Source organism: Falco cherrug, chromosome 2, assembly GCF_023634085.1.
Source record: "Falco cherrug isolate bFalChe1 chromosome 2, bFalChe1.pri, whole genome shotgun sequence".
NCBI lineage: Eukaryota > Metazoa > Chordata > Aves > Falconiformes > Falconidae > Falco > Falco cherrug.
The window spans coordinates 89,640,983-89,659,739 of NC_073698.1; the positions used below are offsets into that span (position 1 = coordinate 89,640,983).

The window sequence follows — 18,757 nt, forward strand, 5'->3', positions numbered from 1 at the left end:
GCTTAGGAACCCAACTTCCCTCATTAAATCTTACTTCATGTCTCTAAAATTCAACCCCTCTTTGCATGTGTGTGCAAATTCTCTCATAATACCTGTTATAGGAGCTGAGCAAGGTACAATTCCCTGGCTCTTTTTTAAAATTTATTTTTAATTTCTCCCATCATTTTATCAATATATCCCAATATTCCTGGATTTAGCTTAGAGGGGGGAATGAAAACCTCCAAACCCCTTCCTCTCCCCAGATATTTAGTCAGTACTGGTTTCTTTCGTTGGTTTTTTTTTTCCCTCAGTAAGACCTAGTATAAAAAAGCAACAAACAAACAAGTTAGACTGTTGTAATTTGGTCAACCACTCGGGTGCTATCCATATCCACCATTTCAACACACTCTATTTCCTCACGGTTTTCAGGATTCTTCTTCTCTTTCCTCTTCTTCTTGGACGGTGGCAGGAAAGTCAGTATCACAGGTAAAATGGCAAAGCAGTGAAAGAAGGTGACTAATGCTATTAAAAACAAGCACCTGAACAGTGTACGGGTCAGATTTGAAGGCACAGCTGCAAGAGGAATCAGACCAACAATATAGCAGAGGTAGCTCTGCAAAATAGCTACCCCATGCACTTCCAGGGCATTTTTCACCCATTTAGTTCTTGTGAACTCTTTGCCCAGGACAAAGGTTGATAACAGTGGAGCACAGTTGTCAATTGTATAATTAATTCCGTAAATTAAGCACAACACAGAAATACAATCTAGTTCCACTTTCCACAAGGTCATAAAACCTATAACTCCAAATTCAACTGAGGCAACAGTTAGAGTGAGCCACACGTTGATCAGAGAGTCTGCCACCAGGAATGCAGAGAAGAAGAGCAGAAATAAAGCACTAATGCAGGAGTTTTGTAAGGGGGCTCCCACTGAAGAGGCATAACGATCCATGTACACAAACGATGGATTGAAAACAATGAATTTCACCTTGGAGGTGAGAGAGAGCTTCCTCAGGGTCTCCAGGAGATCATAAAGTTCTTCCCTCTTGGTTTCCATTGTCTTGGCCACCAAGAACATCCTGGAGGCCACAACATCGACTTCGTTGTTGTATTTCTTGGAAAAGATGATATCCTCTGAAAAATGGGCAAACTGAGGGGTCTTCAGGAAGGAGTTCCTCAACATATCAGTGAAGTTCTTCTTGGGCAATCCAGTAGATATGTTGAGTTTCCTAAGGTAATTTAAGTAGCTTTCAAACCAAGATATCCTCACAAAGCCCTTGGTATACTCCAGCACATCTTCCTGGACACTGGTGTTCCAGTACTCGATCGACTCGTAGATGTAGAACCCAATCACCGGGCTGTAGTTACTGAAATACTTCTGCTGGGCAGTCGTATATTCAATAGTCCGTGTTGCAGTCGCTACGATGTTGCTCAGGTCTGACCCTTCACTGACCTGCAGGTAGCCCATTAAGGCAAAGGAAATATAAACAAGGTAAAAGAGAACTACAAAAGGCTTGACGTAAGTGTTTGTTATCCAGTCACAATAATAGCGTTTCAGGAACCACACCAAAAGATGACTCTCGTAAGTGTTCGTTTCCTCAGAATCCGCCGTGTCCTCGCTGAATTTGGCTGTCAGAAGAAACCTATACCATGCAGGCTTCTCTTGCAATACCTCTGGCTTTGGTACCTTTCTGCAGAAGATACTATGCTGGTAGTTGTTTTCTATGTAGCCAGTAAACACCAGGCTGGAACCATAAAAGGAGAGTACATAGAGGTAGTTGAAGAAAATTGCAATACAGGAATTGCAGCAGAAAATCCTGGCTGCTTCAATGTTAGTGAAGGGACTGGCACCTATTCCAAAAGTGACCAGGTACATGGCAGTGGTCAGAGAAAACGAAAGCATGGAGTCTGCAAATACAGCTGCAGTCCTCTCTTTAACGTGTTGGTCTTCTCTAGTTTTTCTCCAGGAGGACAACATTTCAAAAGTCCCATACAACCCATGACCTACAATAGAGAACAAAGCGATCGTTTAAAGTACTCGAATCAATGTGTGGAAAAACGTAATGTGGACATGCTAAAAGACTCAAAGGAGACACAGCTGGCCATTACCAATGCTTCAAGTAAATGTCCTGCAGAAGAAAGAAATTATTATTGGGGCCTAAGCCCCAGGAGCACATTCGCTACCTGACTAGCAAACCTTACTGCCAGAGCTTGAGGAGAGTTCCATACTGCTGGCGCAGGGTTGGTGGGTCAAGAAAAAAGGATTTTTTTTCTGGTTGGCTATTTCGTTTCATTATTTCAGAGTGCCTGTGATGGAAGATGCTTTGAGATTAGTTTTTCCTGGTGACGGGATCTGACCTGTGGCAAAAACAAAGAAATATGACCTTGAAGTGCCTATGCTGGAAGAAGAGCATTAGTTGAATGCTTTGTAGAAAATCTGTAAAAAATGAAACTTTCATATAAGCTGAAAATTGTCAGTTAAATCAGTCACTGATTTCTCCACTTCCTACACAAGTTTTCCATCAGGAAAAAGAAATCCTAGAAATGGAACAAACAAAAAAAGCACAAATAAATCTTAGCGATATAGAATATTAGAACTGGTATGGAACTGCTTAAGGCATTGGTCTCCTTACTTTAATGTATCTAAGGGCTTGTAAACCCAAATACATCTCTATTTTTCTTGGCAGTTCCTACATTTTGTAATGTATTAATTAACTCTTACAATGGACTCAGCATTCATGAAAGGAGACAAAGACCTGCAGACCTAAAATCATCTGTTTAACCCCAAAGTGCAGATAAATTGGGAAAAGTACATGGTTTTATTTTAATTCGTGGTTGGTCATCTTCCTCTTACGGTTTCTATTTTGTGAATAATAATGAAGGCACATTTGGAGGACACAGACCTCTGCTCTCTCATGGTGGACCCAAGCTGGGAATGCAGCCATTCAACCATCTATCAGGTGAGAGTGGCTGAGATAAAAGAAGGTTGATGTTTTACAGAGATGAACAGGAAAATATAGTCTTTGTATCGCACCTAAAATGTAAGACTGTAATATTTTATCATAATAATTCATATCATGTTCTTAACTTAGTAGATCCTTTCCATTGAATCCCCCCCGCTTTGCTGCCTTTTAATTACTTCTGCTGCTGCTGCTTTTGTTGTCCCATGCCTGCCTCTCTGGTCTGCTCTTGCATTATCTTCAGAAATTCCCAAAGGCCAGTCCACGGTGTTTTGCTCTTACCCATTCCCTAATAACATTAGATAAAATGATCAGTGCTGAATTAGTTGCTGATGACACTGACCAGTCAGGCTGGTCAAACTAATTCACAGATCTCTGTTAGAATTTCAGGCTGTCTGCAGAGTACCAAAATTGCTGTATTGGCTCTGTTCTCTCCACCTGTAGATGATTATCACTTTTGCCACAAGGGCTATGAGCATCAGTGAAGAAACCCCCAAACAAATGAGGCATTCTGAAGGACCAGAAAACCCTAAAACCAGAAAATATACCAGGGAGGTTGAAACTAGCCAATCTTTAGGGTCCCTTCCAACACAAACCATTCTACGATTCCATGATTCGATGATCATGCTTACTTTTAAAGCATCATGGAGGCTAAATATTTAATTACTCTGACAAAACACCCCTTTTGGGGTCAGTACTTTTTACTGTAGGGGCAGCTGTAGCTGATTCACTCCACCCTATTTTAACAGATTGCAGAGCTGGTCACTGTTATTGCTGAAACGAGTAGGTATGGGGTATTTTATAAAGAGTTCAAAATACAGAGCTCATAATATGAGACAATAGGACAGCTGGTGTATTTCCTTATCATGGTCATCTGGTATTTAAAGTCCACGCTCTCATGTTTATCAGATTATCTTACCTGTGTTGTTATTTGGAGTCATGGCATGAGCCACGAATGTCCAATTTGTAGCAATATTACAGTCCTGGGTTTGGTATAGCATTTGGCATTCATCTTAATTTTCCCAAACAATATTTTACAGCTGCTTTCAGAGGCCAGGTCAAGACTGTCAATTTAGTAACTAGCACTGTGCCCCTGCTTAAAGCTTATGGGGAATGCTGGAACTCCCCAGATGTAAAATCAAGCAAAAAGCGCAGTCAGTGACTGGCACCCTATTGCTAATTATGCTTCAAATAGTTATGTTCTAGGCTCAGTAGGGAAAGCTATTAAGCTTGCTTTCAGTGTGTTCTTTGTAAAGACAGACTGACCTTTATTTAAATGTAACTGATCACTTGCCAAAGCAGGGAGTGAGAGGTTTAATCCATTTATGGCTCCCATAAGTCCTGCAGACAGGCTCGTCTGAGAATTTCACATGGCATCATATGCATTAGCTTGGAATGAGCAAAACAGAATAAAATGAGGTCATTGAATATTACAAATTACTTCCATTGTGAGCTTTAGCTATACCATGTTTTTGTAAAAAAACATTTCCACGTTAATAGGCTCTTGCCTAAAAGTACTCAAATAGCCACATTAATTTGGAAAGCCTGACTTCGCGATGAAGAGAAGAATTTAGAGCTAGTTAAATATGATGCTGAGATGGCTTTTTAACAGGTATAAGATCTTGGATAATATCTGATAACATGACTCCTTATATCACATATTTTCTTTAAGCAGGAAACATAAAACCATGATTTGCCCTTACATAATCTTTGAGACTACCCTAAAAAGGAATCCAATTTAGAGAACTGCTCAAGTAAATGCATGAAGAGGCATCACCGCATGTGCTGCACAAAGCCAACAGAAAAAAATTTAGATACTCTCCTATTTTTAAGATATGTTCCTTTAGTTGTTTGCTACACAATCTTCATGGTAGGAATTCATATCTTCCTTTAGTTGTACAATTTGTGATTTCTCTGTCCATTTGTATAACAGCTAAAAATTTCTCATTTACCTTTAGGAAGACAACCCCAAACGACAAACTTGCACTTTTTTTGCATCAGTGGTACTACTGACCTGATCCAGTATCCTCTGAGGAAAAGATTAAGCCCAAACTCATGCACAAATTAAGCACGGCAGTCCAAAGATCAGCCTTATTTAGCCAGAATGAGATTTACCTAACCAAATTTAGTCCTCTCAATTGCAGAATCATAGAATCACAGAATGGTTTGTGTTGGAAGGGACCTTAAAGATCATCTGGCTCCAACCGCCCTGCCCTGGGCAGGGACACCTTCCACTAGACCAGGTTGCCCCAAGCCCCATCCAACCTGGCCTTGAGCACTTCCAGGGATGGGGCATCCACAGCTCCTCTGAGCAGCCTGTTCCAGTGTCTCACCTTCCTCACAGTAAGGAACTTCTTAATATCTAATCTAAACCTACCCTCTTTCAGTTTAAAGCCATTCCCCCTTGTCCTATCACTACATGACCTTGTAAAAAGTCCCTCTCCAGCTTTCATGCAGGCATCCTTTAGGCACTGGAAGGCTGCTAGAAGGTTTCCATGGAGCCTTCTCTTCTCCAGGTTGAACAACCCCAGCTTTCTCAGCCTGTCTTCATAGCAGAGGTGCTCCAGCCCTCTGATCATCTTTGTGGCTTCCCTTGGACTCGCTCCAACAGGTCCATGTCCTTCTTATGTTGGAGGCCCCAGAGCTGAATACGGTACTACAGGTGGGGTCTCATGAGAGCAGAGTACAGAGGGAGAATCACCTCCGCTGACCTGCAGGCCATGCTTCTTTTGATGCAGCCCAGGACAGGGCTGGCTTTCTGGGCTGTGAGCACACATTGCTGGGTCATGTTGGGCTTCTCGTCCACCAGAACCCCCAAGTCCTGCTCCACAGGACTGCTCTCAATACTTAAATACTCACTACAAGAACAACTTAGGGTGACAATCTCCAATATTTTCTAACTCACTGATGCTCATATAAGTCTAACCCACAGACATTAGGGCAGATAGCTCCATGGAAGCATTTTGTGAGAATTTCTTTTACTTTTCTGTCATTTCAGAGTTTCCATTTTTTGCATTCCTAACTGATTTGCATCAATTACCTCTATTCCTCTGGCTGGTGCTATGTCTACTCTATGTAATATTAACAAGAAGGCAGCAAATTTTTCCTTGCAAATAAATTCTGTAATTGCTTTAACCAATTTTCCCTTTTTAATAGAGATTTAGCCACAAATCTGTCATGATTTAGAGCAATTTGTTCATTATTCACAGTCATTCAGTAAATAATAAATATGAACTCGAACAGCTAATGGGCTACTGGAGATTTTTTCCTGTTGACATTTGCTATTATGATTCACTGGTTGTGCCCTACAGTCAGGCTGTACAACCATGAGCTGAGAAGAAGATGGGATTTTTTTTACAGAAAAGAGGTTCTGAAAGGGCAAAGGAAAACGTTAGAGGAATAGGAGGAAAGTTTTGGACAAAATGGGGACCAAACTCTTTTTTTCCTTATTCTCTTTTTCTACTACTTTGCTTTGTAGGAGATACTCCTACATGTCTTGGATGATGGGAAAGAAATTCTGACTTTTGTAGCCAAAGAAAATGAAGGAGACAGTCACTGTTAATTGAGGAGCTTAAATTTTTACCAGGCTGAGGTGGGCTATCTTTAATTTTAGAAGCTAGCAACGATACCAAGAAAAAAACCCTATATATTATGCCTAGCTTAAATACAGTGCTTTTATGAGTAGCCTGAAAATGCTATCAAAAGTTTCATTTGCCTCCTTCAGGATCAAGTCTTGCAATTACACATGCTTTGCAAAATCCATGCAGAGCATGCATGAGAGAAAAAAGCACTTGTAGGAAGTTATAAAAACTAAGGGAAATTTTTCTGTTTAAAATTATCAAATTACTTACCTCATTTTAGACACTACTTATGTGCAGGCACATAAACTGTTCTCTTTAGTACCATTTTTAAACCTCTAAAAAAAAAGCATCCTTTCCCCTGCTAAGTGGTTGTTCAAGCAAGAGGCCTTTACGAATGGGCATTGTCAGCCTAGGCTTAAAGTTGGCTCTGCTCCTGCCTGCCAAACAGCGAGACCGAAGCAGAGAGGGGTGAAGGGATTTAAAGCAGCCCCAGAGCCTGTGAGAGGGCAGTGAAGTGACCTTGAGGTCACTGGAATCACAGATCAGTTCTCTAATAGCTTAGCTTAACTGTTTCCCTAAAACAAAGGCTGCTCTCTGCTTTTGTTTTGTAAAGATTGAGAGATATGTTGAATTTTCCACTAAAATCATGTGAGGTTCTGATTTTATCGTGATAAGATGAGGTTTGGGTATTCAAATAGACTTCTTCTGTAAGAGAAAGTAAGGGGAATGACTGAGAACATGGTTTTGGTTCATCTTCTTGCAGTTTTACCCATCTATGAAAGTAGAGAATACACCGTGGGTCTCATTTTTTTGTTCTTCTGTTTTGAAGGTTGTATGTCTCTGCGTGTGTTTGATGCTTGAGTAAAATGTCTCTGAATAAAGTACCACTTACACGTTGGAAGTTAGAGCATTCTGTGTGGAAGGTCACATTTTCAGGGTAATTAATTTTATTCATCCTATTTCAATGCAGTGGCACACAAGACACTACTAATAATGATTGATCTCCACCTCAATGAAGCTGAATGCTGCACCAGTGCATATGTTGCCCATTAACTGCTGGAATTAAGACTAATAAAGTACTAAACTGCCTTCCAAAGGGGGGCAGACTTCTCTAGCAACAAAGCTGGGATAAGGGGTGTTTCCCCCTTCTCAGACACTGGTTCCCCTCCCTTACTAAAGTTTGTTGCTCTCTCATCGCTACTAATTCGCCTACTACAGGAATGGCTGGGATTAGGAACATCACCAACCTTTTTTTTTTTTTTTTTTGAGGGTTACTTTTTAATCTGAAACCTTTTCCTGACACTGATGGCACAAAAGATTGGCTGAAACTGGTAATGAGTCATGGTAGGGAGCCTTGTAAACTGGGTGAAGTGGAAGCATGCTCTGACAGAGTTACTGAGGTTAAGTCTGGATTTTGATTTAAGGTTTTTGCTTGTATTGTAATGGCTGCATCCTTGTAATACTATCAGCTCAGCTGGGTAAATGCTGTCTCAGTTAGGTTGATTTAAGCCTGGAATCATCCCACTGAATAGGAGCACTTGCCTGCAAGAGGAACTGTGTGTGCTGTGAAAAAGTGTGTGAATTTACAGAGGGCCTAGCTATGTTGCACCAGCTTTCTTTGTGGAAATCTGTGAAGGACAGCTTGATTCTCATTCAAAGTGGAGTGAAATATCATCCACAGAGACAAACACTGGATGAATTAACATGAAATAGCTAGGATAACATAAATTCATATCCCAGCTTGCTGCCAATGCAGGCAATGTCTCAAGAACTGCACTTGCACAAAATTAGTACATGGGAGATCAGAATCATACCGCAGGAATTGCACTTTCCAAAATGATACCTGTAATAACATATGATATAATGAAGGTGCAATGAATTTTCCTAACAGACAGTATTAAAAATAACAATGTACACTGCCCAACTCAACAGTAATGTCAACAAAGAGGCTGAGATAATTTCCCCCTGCTGACTTATTTTTTCCAGCTAGACCAATGAGCTCATCAGCTCCCATCTTCTGAAAAGCCAAGTGAAACTGCTAATCCGGACTCCCTTTGTCACAGGAGTTGCAATCAACCAGTTGTTGGCTAAATACGTGACCTGACCCATGTGGCCTCTCCCAGCAGGCACGATTTTAACTTGTAATGTATAGCAGGTTCAAAGTGCTACTGAATACACAGGCAAAGCAAGAGAATTTGTATCCAGTTGAAGCAAACATCTGGCTTCATACCCCATTCTCACTAAAATAATAAAATACTGCAGCAAGCCAAGATCCTTCAGCATGCAGACAGAACTAGCACCAAGCCTAACTGACACAGTTTTCACTGAGTTTATAGCAATTTAGTGGCATGCATTGTGCCAAACAGTTAAATCATCATTAGCATGCTGTTGCAACACACTGTGGGTTACTCTAACCGCTGTGCATCTTCGTAGTCCATAAAAAGGGCCCTGGAATACTACAGTTTTGCTGCGTGAATGTCAGATCTCAGAGAGCGTGTGTATGATTGGGCATCCCACAGGCAGTCTTGCCTGTCCCAAACATTTCTGTTGAGCAAAGAAAATGCACTGCAAACCCTACTTGCTTTTCCTACACTTGCCTGAGTATTTCTGGGAGCCCAGTTCACAGTGTAGGGTAAAATCCTATAGGATACTAATACCCTATAAGGTACTTATCTGTTCTCAACTGTGTTTCCAGGCAGCAGTGTTTGTCTCAGGGGAACAGTGTCAAGGGGACTGAGGGCTGTAGACCATTGATTAGTCTTAAATGCATCCTCATTTTTAAAGTGAGTGAAGTGCCCAAGCACAGTCTGACTTCATTTCATACCTCCAAGCACAGGTTCAAGAAAGCCTTAATGCTCCATGCAGGTGTGGTACCTGGTTTAAGAAGAACACACAAAGAGTGATACAGGATGGGATGTACTGGTGTAAGCACAGGCTGCACATATTGCAACACTTTCTTTACCTCCTGTAACACAGACTCTACATGTCTGTATCGTAACTGAACTACAGGCATGACAATATACCTCTTAAATATGACAACAATGCTGTCAGGTAGGTTCAGTATTTGCAATTATTGTTTTAAAGACTACTAAATATTACACATATATCACTAAGGTGTACTATGCCAGCAGATATTAACATCCGACTTGGGATCTTCCCAACAGAGAAACATACTGAAATTAGATATGTCAGCGTGTTAGGCATCTAGGCATTATACCAGCAGATTAATCTCTGGGATTGCTTTACATTTGAATATTAGCTATTCACACTCAATTGTAAGGCTGATCTCTACAACCACGCTTACAACAGCACCGGCCATCCCAGTCAGAAAGCCCCAGGCATGCCCATGTATTCCTCAACTTGCTGCCAGGATCAAAACCACAAGCATCCTGGCGCATTCACAACAAATAAAAATCTGCCACAGTCTCCAGAGAGAGAGTTGTGTTTTGTGTTGTATCTGCTTGGCAACAAAATAAGAGAAACCGCAATGTTTAATAATACGCTCCCAGTATCTGCTGTGTTTCACAGCTGTGGGTGGCTGTGCCCACAGACACACACCGCTGAAGAGAAAGTGTCCCCATACAACACACTGTATCGGTTGGTGCCTGCACAGAAGAAATTTTCAACTGGTGCTCAGAGCTTCATGCTATGAGACCACAATGTTATTTTTAGTTAGAGATCCTTCAGAAAGACTCTCTGGGCAGTGAAGCCTGTGCTCACGCTGCTTAATGCACAGACAGGAGAACAGGGTGCGCCTGGAAATCTGTACAAGGTTGATGTCTCATTTATGTCTCGTGTAGCGCTGCCAAGCACAGTTTAAAAGGGGGCTAGGTTCCTCCTAAGACTCATATGGATCTGCTGCACCACAGTCATTTTGATCCCAGTCTTCTGGCAATGGATGTCTGCCATAATATCCTACATTTTTTATGTTCCTAAACTTAACTTTTGGAAATGCAGCACAGGACTAGCTCTCTGTTCTCCTGTTAGTCTGTTTTGGTCAGGCGTAGTCCCTTCTGAGTTAAAAGTACACATTTGCACAGTGAATGCACTGAGAAAAAGGAATCACCCTCATGCTCTTGGTCTCACCCTAAGTGGTCGGGACACAGTCAGCGATGCTCGGGGTACATGATTCATCCCAATCATAAACTCCCCAGTACAACCTTTCCTCATGGCAAACAAGCAACAACAAGCCAATGTTTTAGAAAACGGTACGAATCACAAGCTAGTTTTAAGAGCATGAACTACATATCACTATTTCAATGAAAATCATTCTACATATAAATCCCTAGCTCTGAAGAAACACACACAAATATGCAAGACACATGTAGACACTCCTGTCATTTTTCTACCTATCTAAGGGGAAAAGAAAGGAGAAGAAGTATTTTAAATAAGTAGGATTAAACAATGCCTCAGTATTCATAGTCCTAGTCCTCACCGTGATCCCTAATCAGCTGTGGCAGTAACATGGTTCACCACTTTTTATTTTTGGAGTCTGTGTATTTTAAAGCTATTCATTATAAAAAAATCATCATCTCACTTGATATTGCATTTCCAAATTATTTTTTTAACTCATACCAAATTCAATTCAAATCAATAGCATTTTATGATAATGATTATATGGATAATTTAGCACATACGTGGTTAACCTTGAATAGTCCCATTGATTTCAATAGAGTAAAAACTACTGATTCAGGCTTTGGGAAAATGCAGTTTTTCCTTGGATCACCCTTTTTTACTATTGAACCAATGTAATATTTGAGGTTTTGTTGTTATAGTGATAGCAAAAATGTCAGATAAGCACATTTTAAAAACAGAAATACATTTGAGAGAAAACCTGAGTGGCTCCTTTATTTGGAGAAAGGAAGATAAGCAAAGCAAGTTATAGTTCAAAATCTACTTTTATGTATAAAGTGAATATCTAATTCCACTTAAGAATCGGTAAAGGCTTGTTTTGGTGTTTAAATAGCAGGCTGTCAGCTCTGTTTAAACATGTTGACTTGCTCTCCTCTGTTTTCATGAAAGACCTGGCAAAAGTTAAAAGTCGTATTTCGTTCAGTATGACAGAAGGAGCTGAGCGTTAGTGAAACCTGGTTTTAGCTGCTGGAATATTTATGCCTGCACAGCGCGCTCATCTACCGACTACCCAGCCCTTGTGCAGATCCAAACCAAAAGCATTTGAGCCTAACCTGTGCCATACATGCAAGCCTGTGGTTCTGGGGCAAACAGCAGGGGAGCACCAAACTCCCACTTGTCTTCAAAGGGTCTCCCTGCCTGAGAGTCCCCTGCTCCTCCCGGGGATGCCTCTTAGTTGTCTTTAACTCAGAAACATCAGAACATCCCCCAGGAAGCACAGCACTCTGACTAAGCTGTTATTTGATGAGACAGGGAGAAGGGTTTAGTTTTGCCGCATGGAGGATGCCAAGAAGAGGAGGGCACAGGGCTGTGGCTTCCCGCTACCGCTGCTGGCATGGGCTATAGACTGCAGGGTGTGCGGGGGGAGCCAGGACCACCCTCTGCACCAGGGGAGCTGCACAGGGTGGGACAGCCTGATGCCAGGATAGTAAAGGAATGACAGATGTGGCTGGCAAGATGAATTTCCCCTCCAGCGCACATACCCCACATATCACTAGTCAAGGAGGTGGTTTGATGCAGAGTTAACATGTTAAGGACCAGCGGGCTTGTCTTACATATGACATGCTTAGATTTGTATCAGCAGACAAAATTGCAAACTGATTTTCTCCACAAAGTAAGTTTTTGACAGATTTTACGCATGCTGCATAAAAAAACTACTTTGAGGTAAATGAAAGCCATGTGCAGTCACCTGTGGAAGGCTAATGTTTACCGTGTTACAGAACAGCCAAGTGACACACAGTACATGACAGCTCCTGAAGACCAAGGCACAGTGACTATATATAGGGCAAAAACATGTTTTAAATCTATTTTAAATTTCTAACACCACAAGCAAATACCATTTGCTTCTAGGAGTGTTGTCCTAGTGGAATATGGGCCCACAGAATATGGATTGGTTTACCACACTTCAAATTCCCCTTTTCTGGTGAGAAAGCTGCAACCAAAATATCTGACATACCCTTAAATTGTCCTGTTTAAGCAATGTTTGTTATTACCCTCACTCATAATACATAGGTCATCCATACATGAAACACAATGTTTAAAAAGTTGCAAAACTTCAGTTAAAGCATGTAAGACCAATTCTTTTTAATGATTAAAAAAAAAATATTTATGAGTTTGGAACTCAGCTTGGGCTTTCCACCAAGCACCCAGACTTAACTTATTCCAATTTAACTTAATCCATCTCTGCCAGTGTCCTCTGCCATAATGCAGAGGTCTCATGACCTGAAAATGGCAGGTCCCCTCCCTGCCGCCCGTGCCTCTCAGCTATTGCCTACGTGGGGCATGTCATTTCTTAGAAGCCCCAAACGTGCATCGTCTCTCTCACAGAAAGACCTAAAATGACAAGTCATGTCAGTTCCTGCTGCCCTTCCCCAGGTCTTCACTGACCACCCAGGTCCTGTATGCAAAGCATACCACAGACATTTATTTTTCCTACCTGTATATACAGAGGTAGCAAAAGGTTTCTTTTCTCTAATTTCTGAACTTCCAATATATTTTCATATATGTGGAAGTTTCTTTTGAGGGACTTCACTACTTGAAGAAAATTGGGATGTCAGAGCCAAACTCTCAGTCCCTTTGACAGTCTGGGCCTCCTTGGGCAAGGCCCTCCATTAAACCATCACACATGCTGACTCCTCTGCAGCAAAAAGAATGCAGACAGTAACAGTCCTTCTGCTACTTTTTGCATAAATGCATGCTCAATAAATGTGCTGCATCACCTGTAGCACACTTTTCATATGAAACAAGTGTACATTGGAGCGCCACCAGTCAAGAGGAAATGCCTGACCTTTCTCAATGACTATACAACACTTGGTTTCAATATTAAACTGTTTTCTGGACTGACTTCCTACAGATACAGCTCCTCTTTTCCAAAAAGCATTATATTTACTGAGTCATCCCGCTCTTCTGAAGCCAAGAAGCATGTACGCATGCAAGGATTTCACTGGTGTTTGTGGTGGTGAGGGGGGAACGTGGACACACATTGCCTGTGTTGCCATCACATGCTGGCCGGCTGCAAGCTCTACTTGCTGCTTTTGTACTGCACGGGAAAGGGCTGGCACAAGTGTCTAAAATATTCTGCCACCACTTGTGTTTTAAGTCTATTTGCTTCCCATGCATTAGTGGCTTCTTGGTGTTTGGGTTCCTCCAGGGGCTTCAGGAGAACTGGAGAGAAGGAGACCAGCAGGTGGAGGAGGTGGTTAGTTACCTCACCTTTGGGCAGAAACCACTGACTTTGGTGAGGACTCATTGGTACACTGAGTGAGGAGAGGGGCCTGAGGGCCCCCTTCTGCTCATCCCTGTGAGGAACAGAAATGCCAGGTGATGCTTGAGGGACTGCAGAAGATGCATGGCTGTGGAGATTGCTCAGGGAGAGACTGAGGGACTGAGGGGAGAAAAAAGAGAGGAAAAAAGGAACGATGAGGGAAGTGACATATCTGGGATTCTGCTCAGGTTAGATAAAATCATGTAGTTTTATTTATTTCTTAGAAGGGGAATGAAAGGAACAAAACACAAAAAGTTTCAAGACTATGACTGAGCTGCGCAAGGTTGAACTGGGACAGCTGAGCAGATGGAGTGACAAAAAAACCGTGTACTTCCAGGACAGTCTTGGAGTCACTTGGCAGTGTGAAAAAAGCAAAGGATGAATGGTGGAAATCACTGGGAAACCTGAAGCACCTGAGATACAACTGCAGGGTATGGTGAGGACCTGTTTGGGAGCCAAGGAAGTTATTGAAGAACATAGGGAAAAGGGTAGGAGCAATGGGCCCAGTTGTGGCTGAGGAGAGGGGAGGACGGGAGAGAAATTAAAAAAAAAAACAACAACAACCGAAATGGCAAAGGGGACACACTGCCAGGAGTGGGGAAAACAGGATACAAGATGAAGATTTGGGAGACCAAAAGATGCTGAGAGCTGTGCAGGCATCAGGAAGGTGATGCTGTGGCCTGGAGCAGGGTGACAGGTGAGACCTGCTGGAGGAGGCTGCCAGAGCCTGCACATGAGATGGATGAGAGGGGAGAAAGGGGCAGGGGGGCAGCAAGCTGGGGCAGCCAGCTGAGGGAAGGCATGCTGCTTCCTGGCACAAAGAGGCAGCAGAGGGGCAGCTGGACAGGGGGAAGAAGAAAGCTTAGCTCAGGGAATACAAGAGAGACTCAGTAAACTTCACATTTCTGTTAACTGACAACAGGAAAATTGGTGGGAAAGTACTTTACAAAGTCAAACATTTGTGTGTGTATGTGTTACCTTTGTGTGTGGACTGAAGGGCACCGGCGAGACCTGTGGAAGGACTGGTTCTCTCTCTTTGAAACTTTCTGTACGTAACCAAAGTTGACACTTCAGTTTTATTGAATATAGCAAATACTTGGGTGCTTGACAGGGAGGATAATGAAGGCTTTTAGGGCATCCAAAACTGGCTTATGTTGCAATTCCCTACCAGCACATTCTTCCAGAAAACTGAAGAAGGAGCTGAGCCGGGCACCTTACTGGCACTGAGATGCACCCAGGGAGCCCCGTGTGCTGGCAGGTCCTGACCTGCGCACCCTCATCCTCTCATGGTTTTCGTGCCAGTTGTCAGCTGCTCTGCTTGGTTTAGCTACCCATTGCCTTCATGGTCGCTAACCTTCAGCAATTCTCTCACTTGCCATCCTGTGCTTTTCACTTCCATCATCAAACACATTGACCTCCCCTCTTCTTCTGTTTCCTAATGTCTTCTTTCTGTCTCTTTCCCAACTGTCTCTGATCTCAGATCCCAGTTTTGCTGCTCCAACTTTCTGCATCTATAAAGCCCTTGTACAGATAGCTCACTTCTCCCCCTACTGCAACTCTCCACCAGGCAAGCCATGTGGTAGGTGTGCACATCCAACAAATTTATGTTTCTGAGAAGCGACTGGCACTTCTCTGCATCTGTGAGGTGCTCCTGAGAGTTCGGGTACCTGCAGGTACCTCCCAAAGCGTTCTGCACCTCTTCTGCTCCTGTGCCCCCTCCTGCCAGGCACAGCCCTATGCAGTCTGCTTCTCCCCCTGACTCTCCCCCCACCCGTGACTGAACCTCAGGGGGACCCTGCCTGAGTCCTACCCAACACTTCCACCTGCTCCTTCCCAGTCATCCCTGTGTGGACGTGCTCTGTTGACCATTTTCCCCTTCTCTCTTCCCAGAAAGGGCATACTAACAGGGAGGGACATGATGGGAGGACAGAGGGAGGCGGTAAGAAGAGCTGTTTGCAGTCATCCCTGTTTTGCTGAGTTTCACACAAGCCTGGCTATCATTTCCATTTACAGCACACTGCAAGCTCAAGCCACTCCTGTAACTGCTAACTGGTTTTCCCCTGCCAGCATCAGAGGCTAAATATAAGCCCGTGGAGCTGGCCCTGCATCCCTGCCCGTATCTGGCAGTGCCTGGCATTCAACCATGATTTCACAGAGCCGATGCTTTTCACGAACTTGGCAGCTGAAGAGAGCTGCCTCTCCCCACATAAACTGTAGGAGTTTCTGAAGGAATAGGAAACAGATTGCTAGTTTTCTCTTCAGTGCAAAGGGCAATGTTGCAATTTCCTTTTAGGTCCCTAAGTTAAATGTTGTGCTCCACGTCTGGGAAATAAAAAAAGTCATGCCAAAAACTTCTTCAGCCAGTGCTGCTTATTGTCCAGTGATTTGTTTTGTAACACTCCAGGCTTTTTGAGGAAACTGGTATTTTTGAAGGATTGGCAGTTATTAAACAGCATTTAATGCATAAGGGAAACTTATGATGGATATGTTAGCATCTGTGCCAGACCAAACATCTGTAGGTTTTAATGGAGCAGGCAATAGAAAATCAGAATTTTAATTCTGATTTTCAGCTGACACTGTAAGTCAGCTATTTTAAATTCAACCAAACTGGAGAATTTAATTTTTTGGTTCTTAGGGTCAAAAATGAATATCCTTAGTTCAGCAAAGTGTTCCACATGAACTAGACATGTGAATAATCTTGTCCTTAAATTACCTGTTTACACACTGATAAATGTGGATGATAGTTTTCAACAGCCACGGAGGCATATGCTAATTCAAAATATGCCCAGATGAACGGTGGGAGCCTGCCAAGTTTCATAGGTTTTAGGCTTCACTTTCACATTAGAAGTACCTGCATAAATCCAGAGCTGAAGAAAAAAAATTACCAGTTTGACATGACACGATATCCCTAGAGAAAAGAGCAGCTGCAGCCAGCTTGCCCTTCTTTGCTAGCTTGTCCCCGTGCAGCCCCTCTGCAGGGGCTCCAGCCATCGCCACGCATGCCCCGCTGCTGTGCACTCACAGCTGGACCTCTGGGCACCGAAGGGGACCTCTGCTCTTTTGGTTCCTGCTGGGGCAGGAGGTCTCTGGGAACATCTCTCCTGGCTTCAGTTTTTGGCATTCAGTTTTTGCCAGGGAGGGCTAAAAGGAAACCTGCCGCAACATAAAAACCATCACGGTAGTAACATACTTCAGACTGTATGTGTATAGTCATCAATGACTGAGTTATTCTGACTTAATGAGTTACCTTTCACGAGCTAGGTTACAGTAACCTGCCTTAATTAAAGAATAAAACAAATTAGAATAAACTACCATGAAGGTGATTAAAACCAAAGCACAATGTGGTTAAAACAGAATGTCATATTTTAACAGGTGGGGTAGGCAAAAGATGTTCCTGCCTACACTTACGCAACCTGAGCTTAAGAGTGCAACTTGGAAAGCCACGGTAATTTACTAACTTCAGATTGTCCTATTGACGCAAAAGCTAAGGATTCAACACCTACAGAGGCTGGTACCCTTCACTATAGCTTGTTTGTTCTTGGAAATGGCTGATGCAGAAGGGATATCACAGAAAATGGGATGAATGAAATCCAGTATTACAGAGCATGTTGAACGGAGTATTTTGCAGACACACTGTCTAAATCATTAGAATGGGCTTCTGACTGGATAAACTGAACTACTCAGAAAGTAATTCCTGAAAATATGAAAAAGTGGGTAATCGCAAAACATGGCTGACCAACTTCAGTTATTGCACCTTGGAAGGGCAGTGATGGTCTCAGGATGAACTTAAAGAAGAGGAGAAATGGTGTGAGATAAACAAGCTATATTTCAGCAAGGACAAGGGCAAACTTCTACATGCTGGTTGGAATAACTGATTGTGCAAACAGGGTAGAAAGTGACATGAAGGATCTGTGAATTACCACATGCCACCAATCAAATGCCAACCATTTCATACTACTGAGAAAAAAATGAATGTCATATGGGGATGTATGAACAGGATTGCCATATGTAAGACGTGTGAAATCATCCTCGTACTCTACTGGCTGCTGAAAGCCTCAGCCTGTATCCTGCACCCGGATTTAGGCACTGCACTCCACAGAAGATGTGGAGCGGCTAAAAGCAAGAAGACTGCTGGAAGTCTGGTAAGCACAGTATGAGGAGACCTGGGATGATAGGCAAGAGAGAATGGTCCCAAACATGCAAAGAAAAAGAAAATAAATTGCTTTCCAGATGCAGTGGATAAACAAGGAGGACTGCTGAGTTGCAGAAGGGGAATTCAGGTTAGACAAAATGCAGATGCCGTAGTGGTAGTGCAGCGAAACGCAGGGGGAAGTGGCCCAAGGAGGAGACAAAGTGCATGGTGAGAAGTATCTGTTAAGAAAGACATAACCTTGCCCTGCCGCAGAGGGCAGATGATGTCTGGAGACTGTGTCCCCCCGGCTCTGTAATGCTGACAACAGGCTAAAAATCCTCAGCTGTTATAAACTGGGGAACTTCATTAATGATTTATACCAGTAAAGGGGCCTTGCCTGAAATGTGTCCAGTGCAATCATTTTTCCTAATTTTTGCTTTTAGCCATGAGATTATGAGTAATAGCTACCGGGCTACACTGTTAGCCAGAAATCCTTTAGCTTTCTAAAGGTCAGTTAATCTATGATCTAATCTGATGGTCACTGAAATTAAGTGGAAGCAGTTCAGCAGGCTATAATGGAGAGTGGTTTGTGTCTCTAGCCTTCAGATACCTTGAGTTAAACGACCCTTTATAAGCAAAACAGCATGTAGGCATGAAATAAATTTTGAAATGCATGCTGAATCTTTCTGTTATACTGCAGGGAAAAAAAGGA

The 18,757-nt window shown here is 42.6% G+C and overlaps 1 protein-coding gene across 1 annotated transcript in view; it reads right to left on the reverse strand.

Moving 5' to 3' along the window:
* Nucleotides 1-269: 269 nt before the first annotated feature.
* Nucleotides 270-18,757, reverse strand: part of PTCHD1 (patched domain containing 1) — a 35,561-nt gene continuing 17,073 nt past the window's right edge. Inside the window, exon 3 of the mRNA XM_055702938.1 lies at nt 270-1,980. Within this exon, the coding sequence (XP_055558913.1) occupies nt 326-1,980 (1,655 nt within the window). The 3' untranslated portion in view covers nt 270-325. The remainder of the gene's footprint in view (nt 1,981-18,757) is intronic.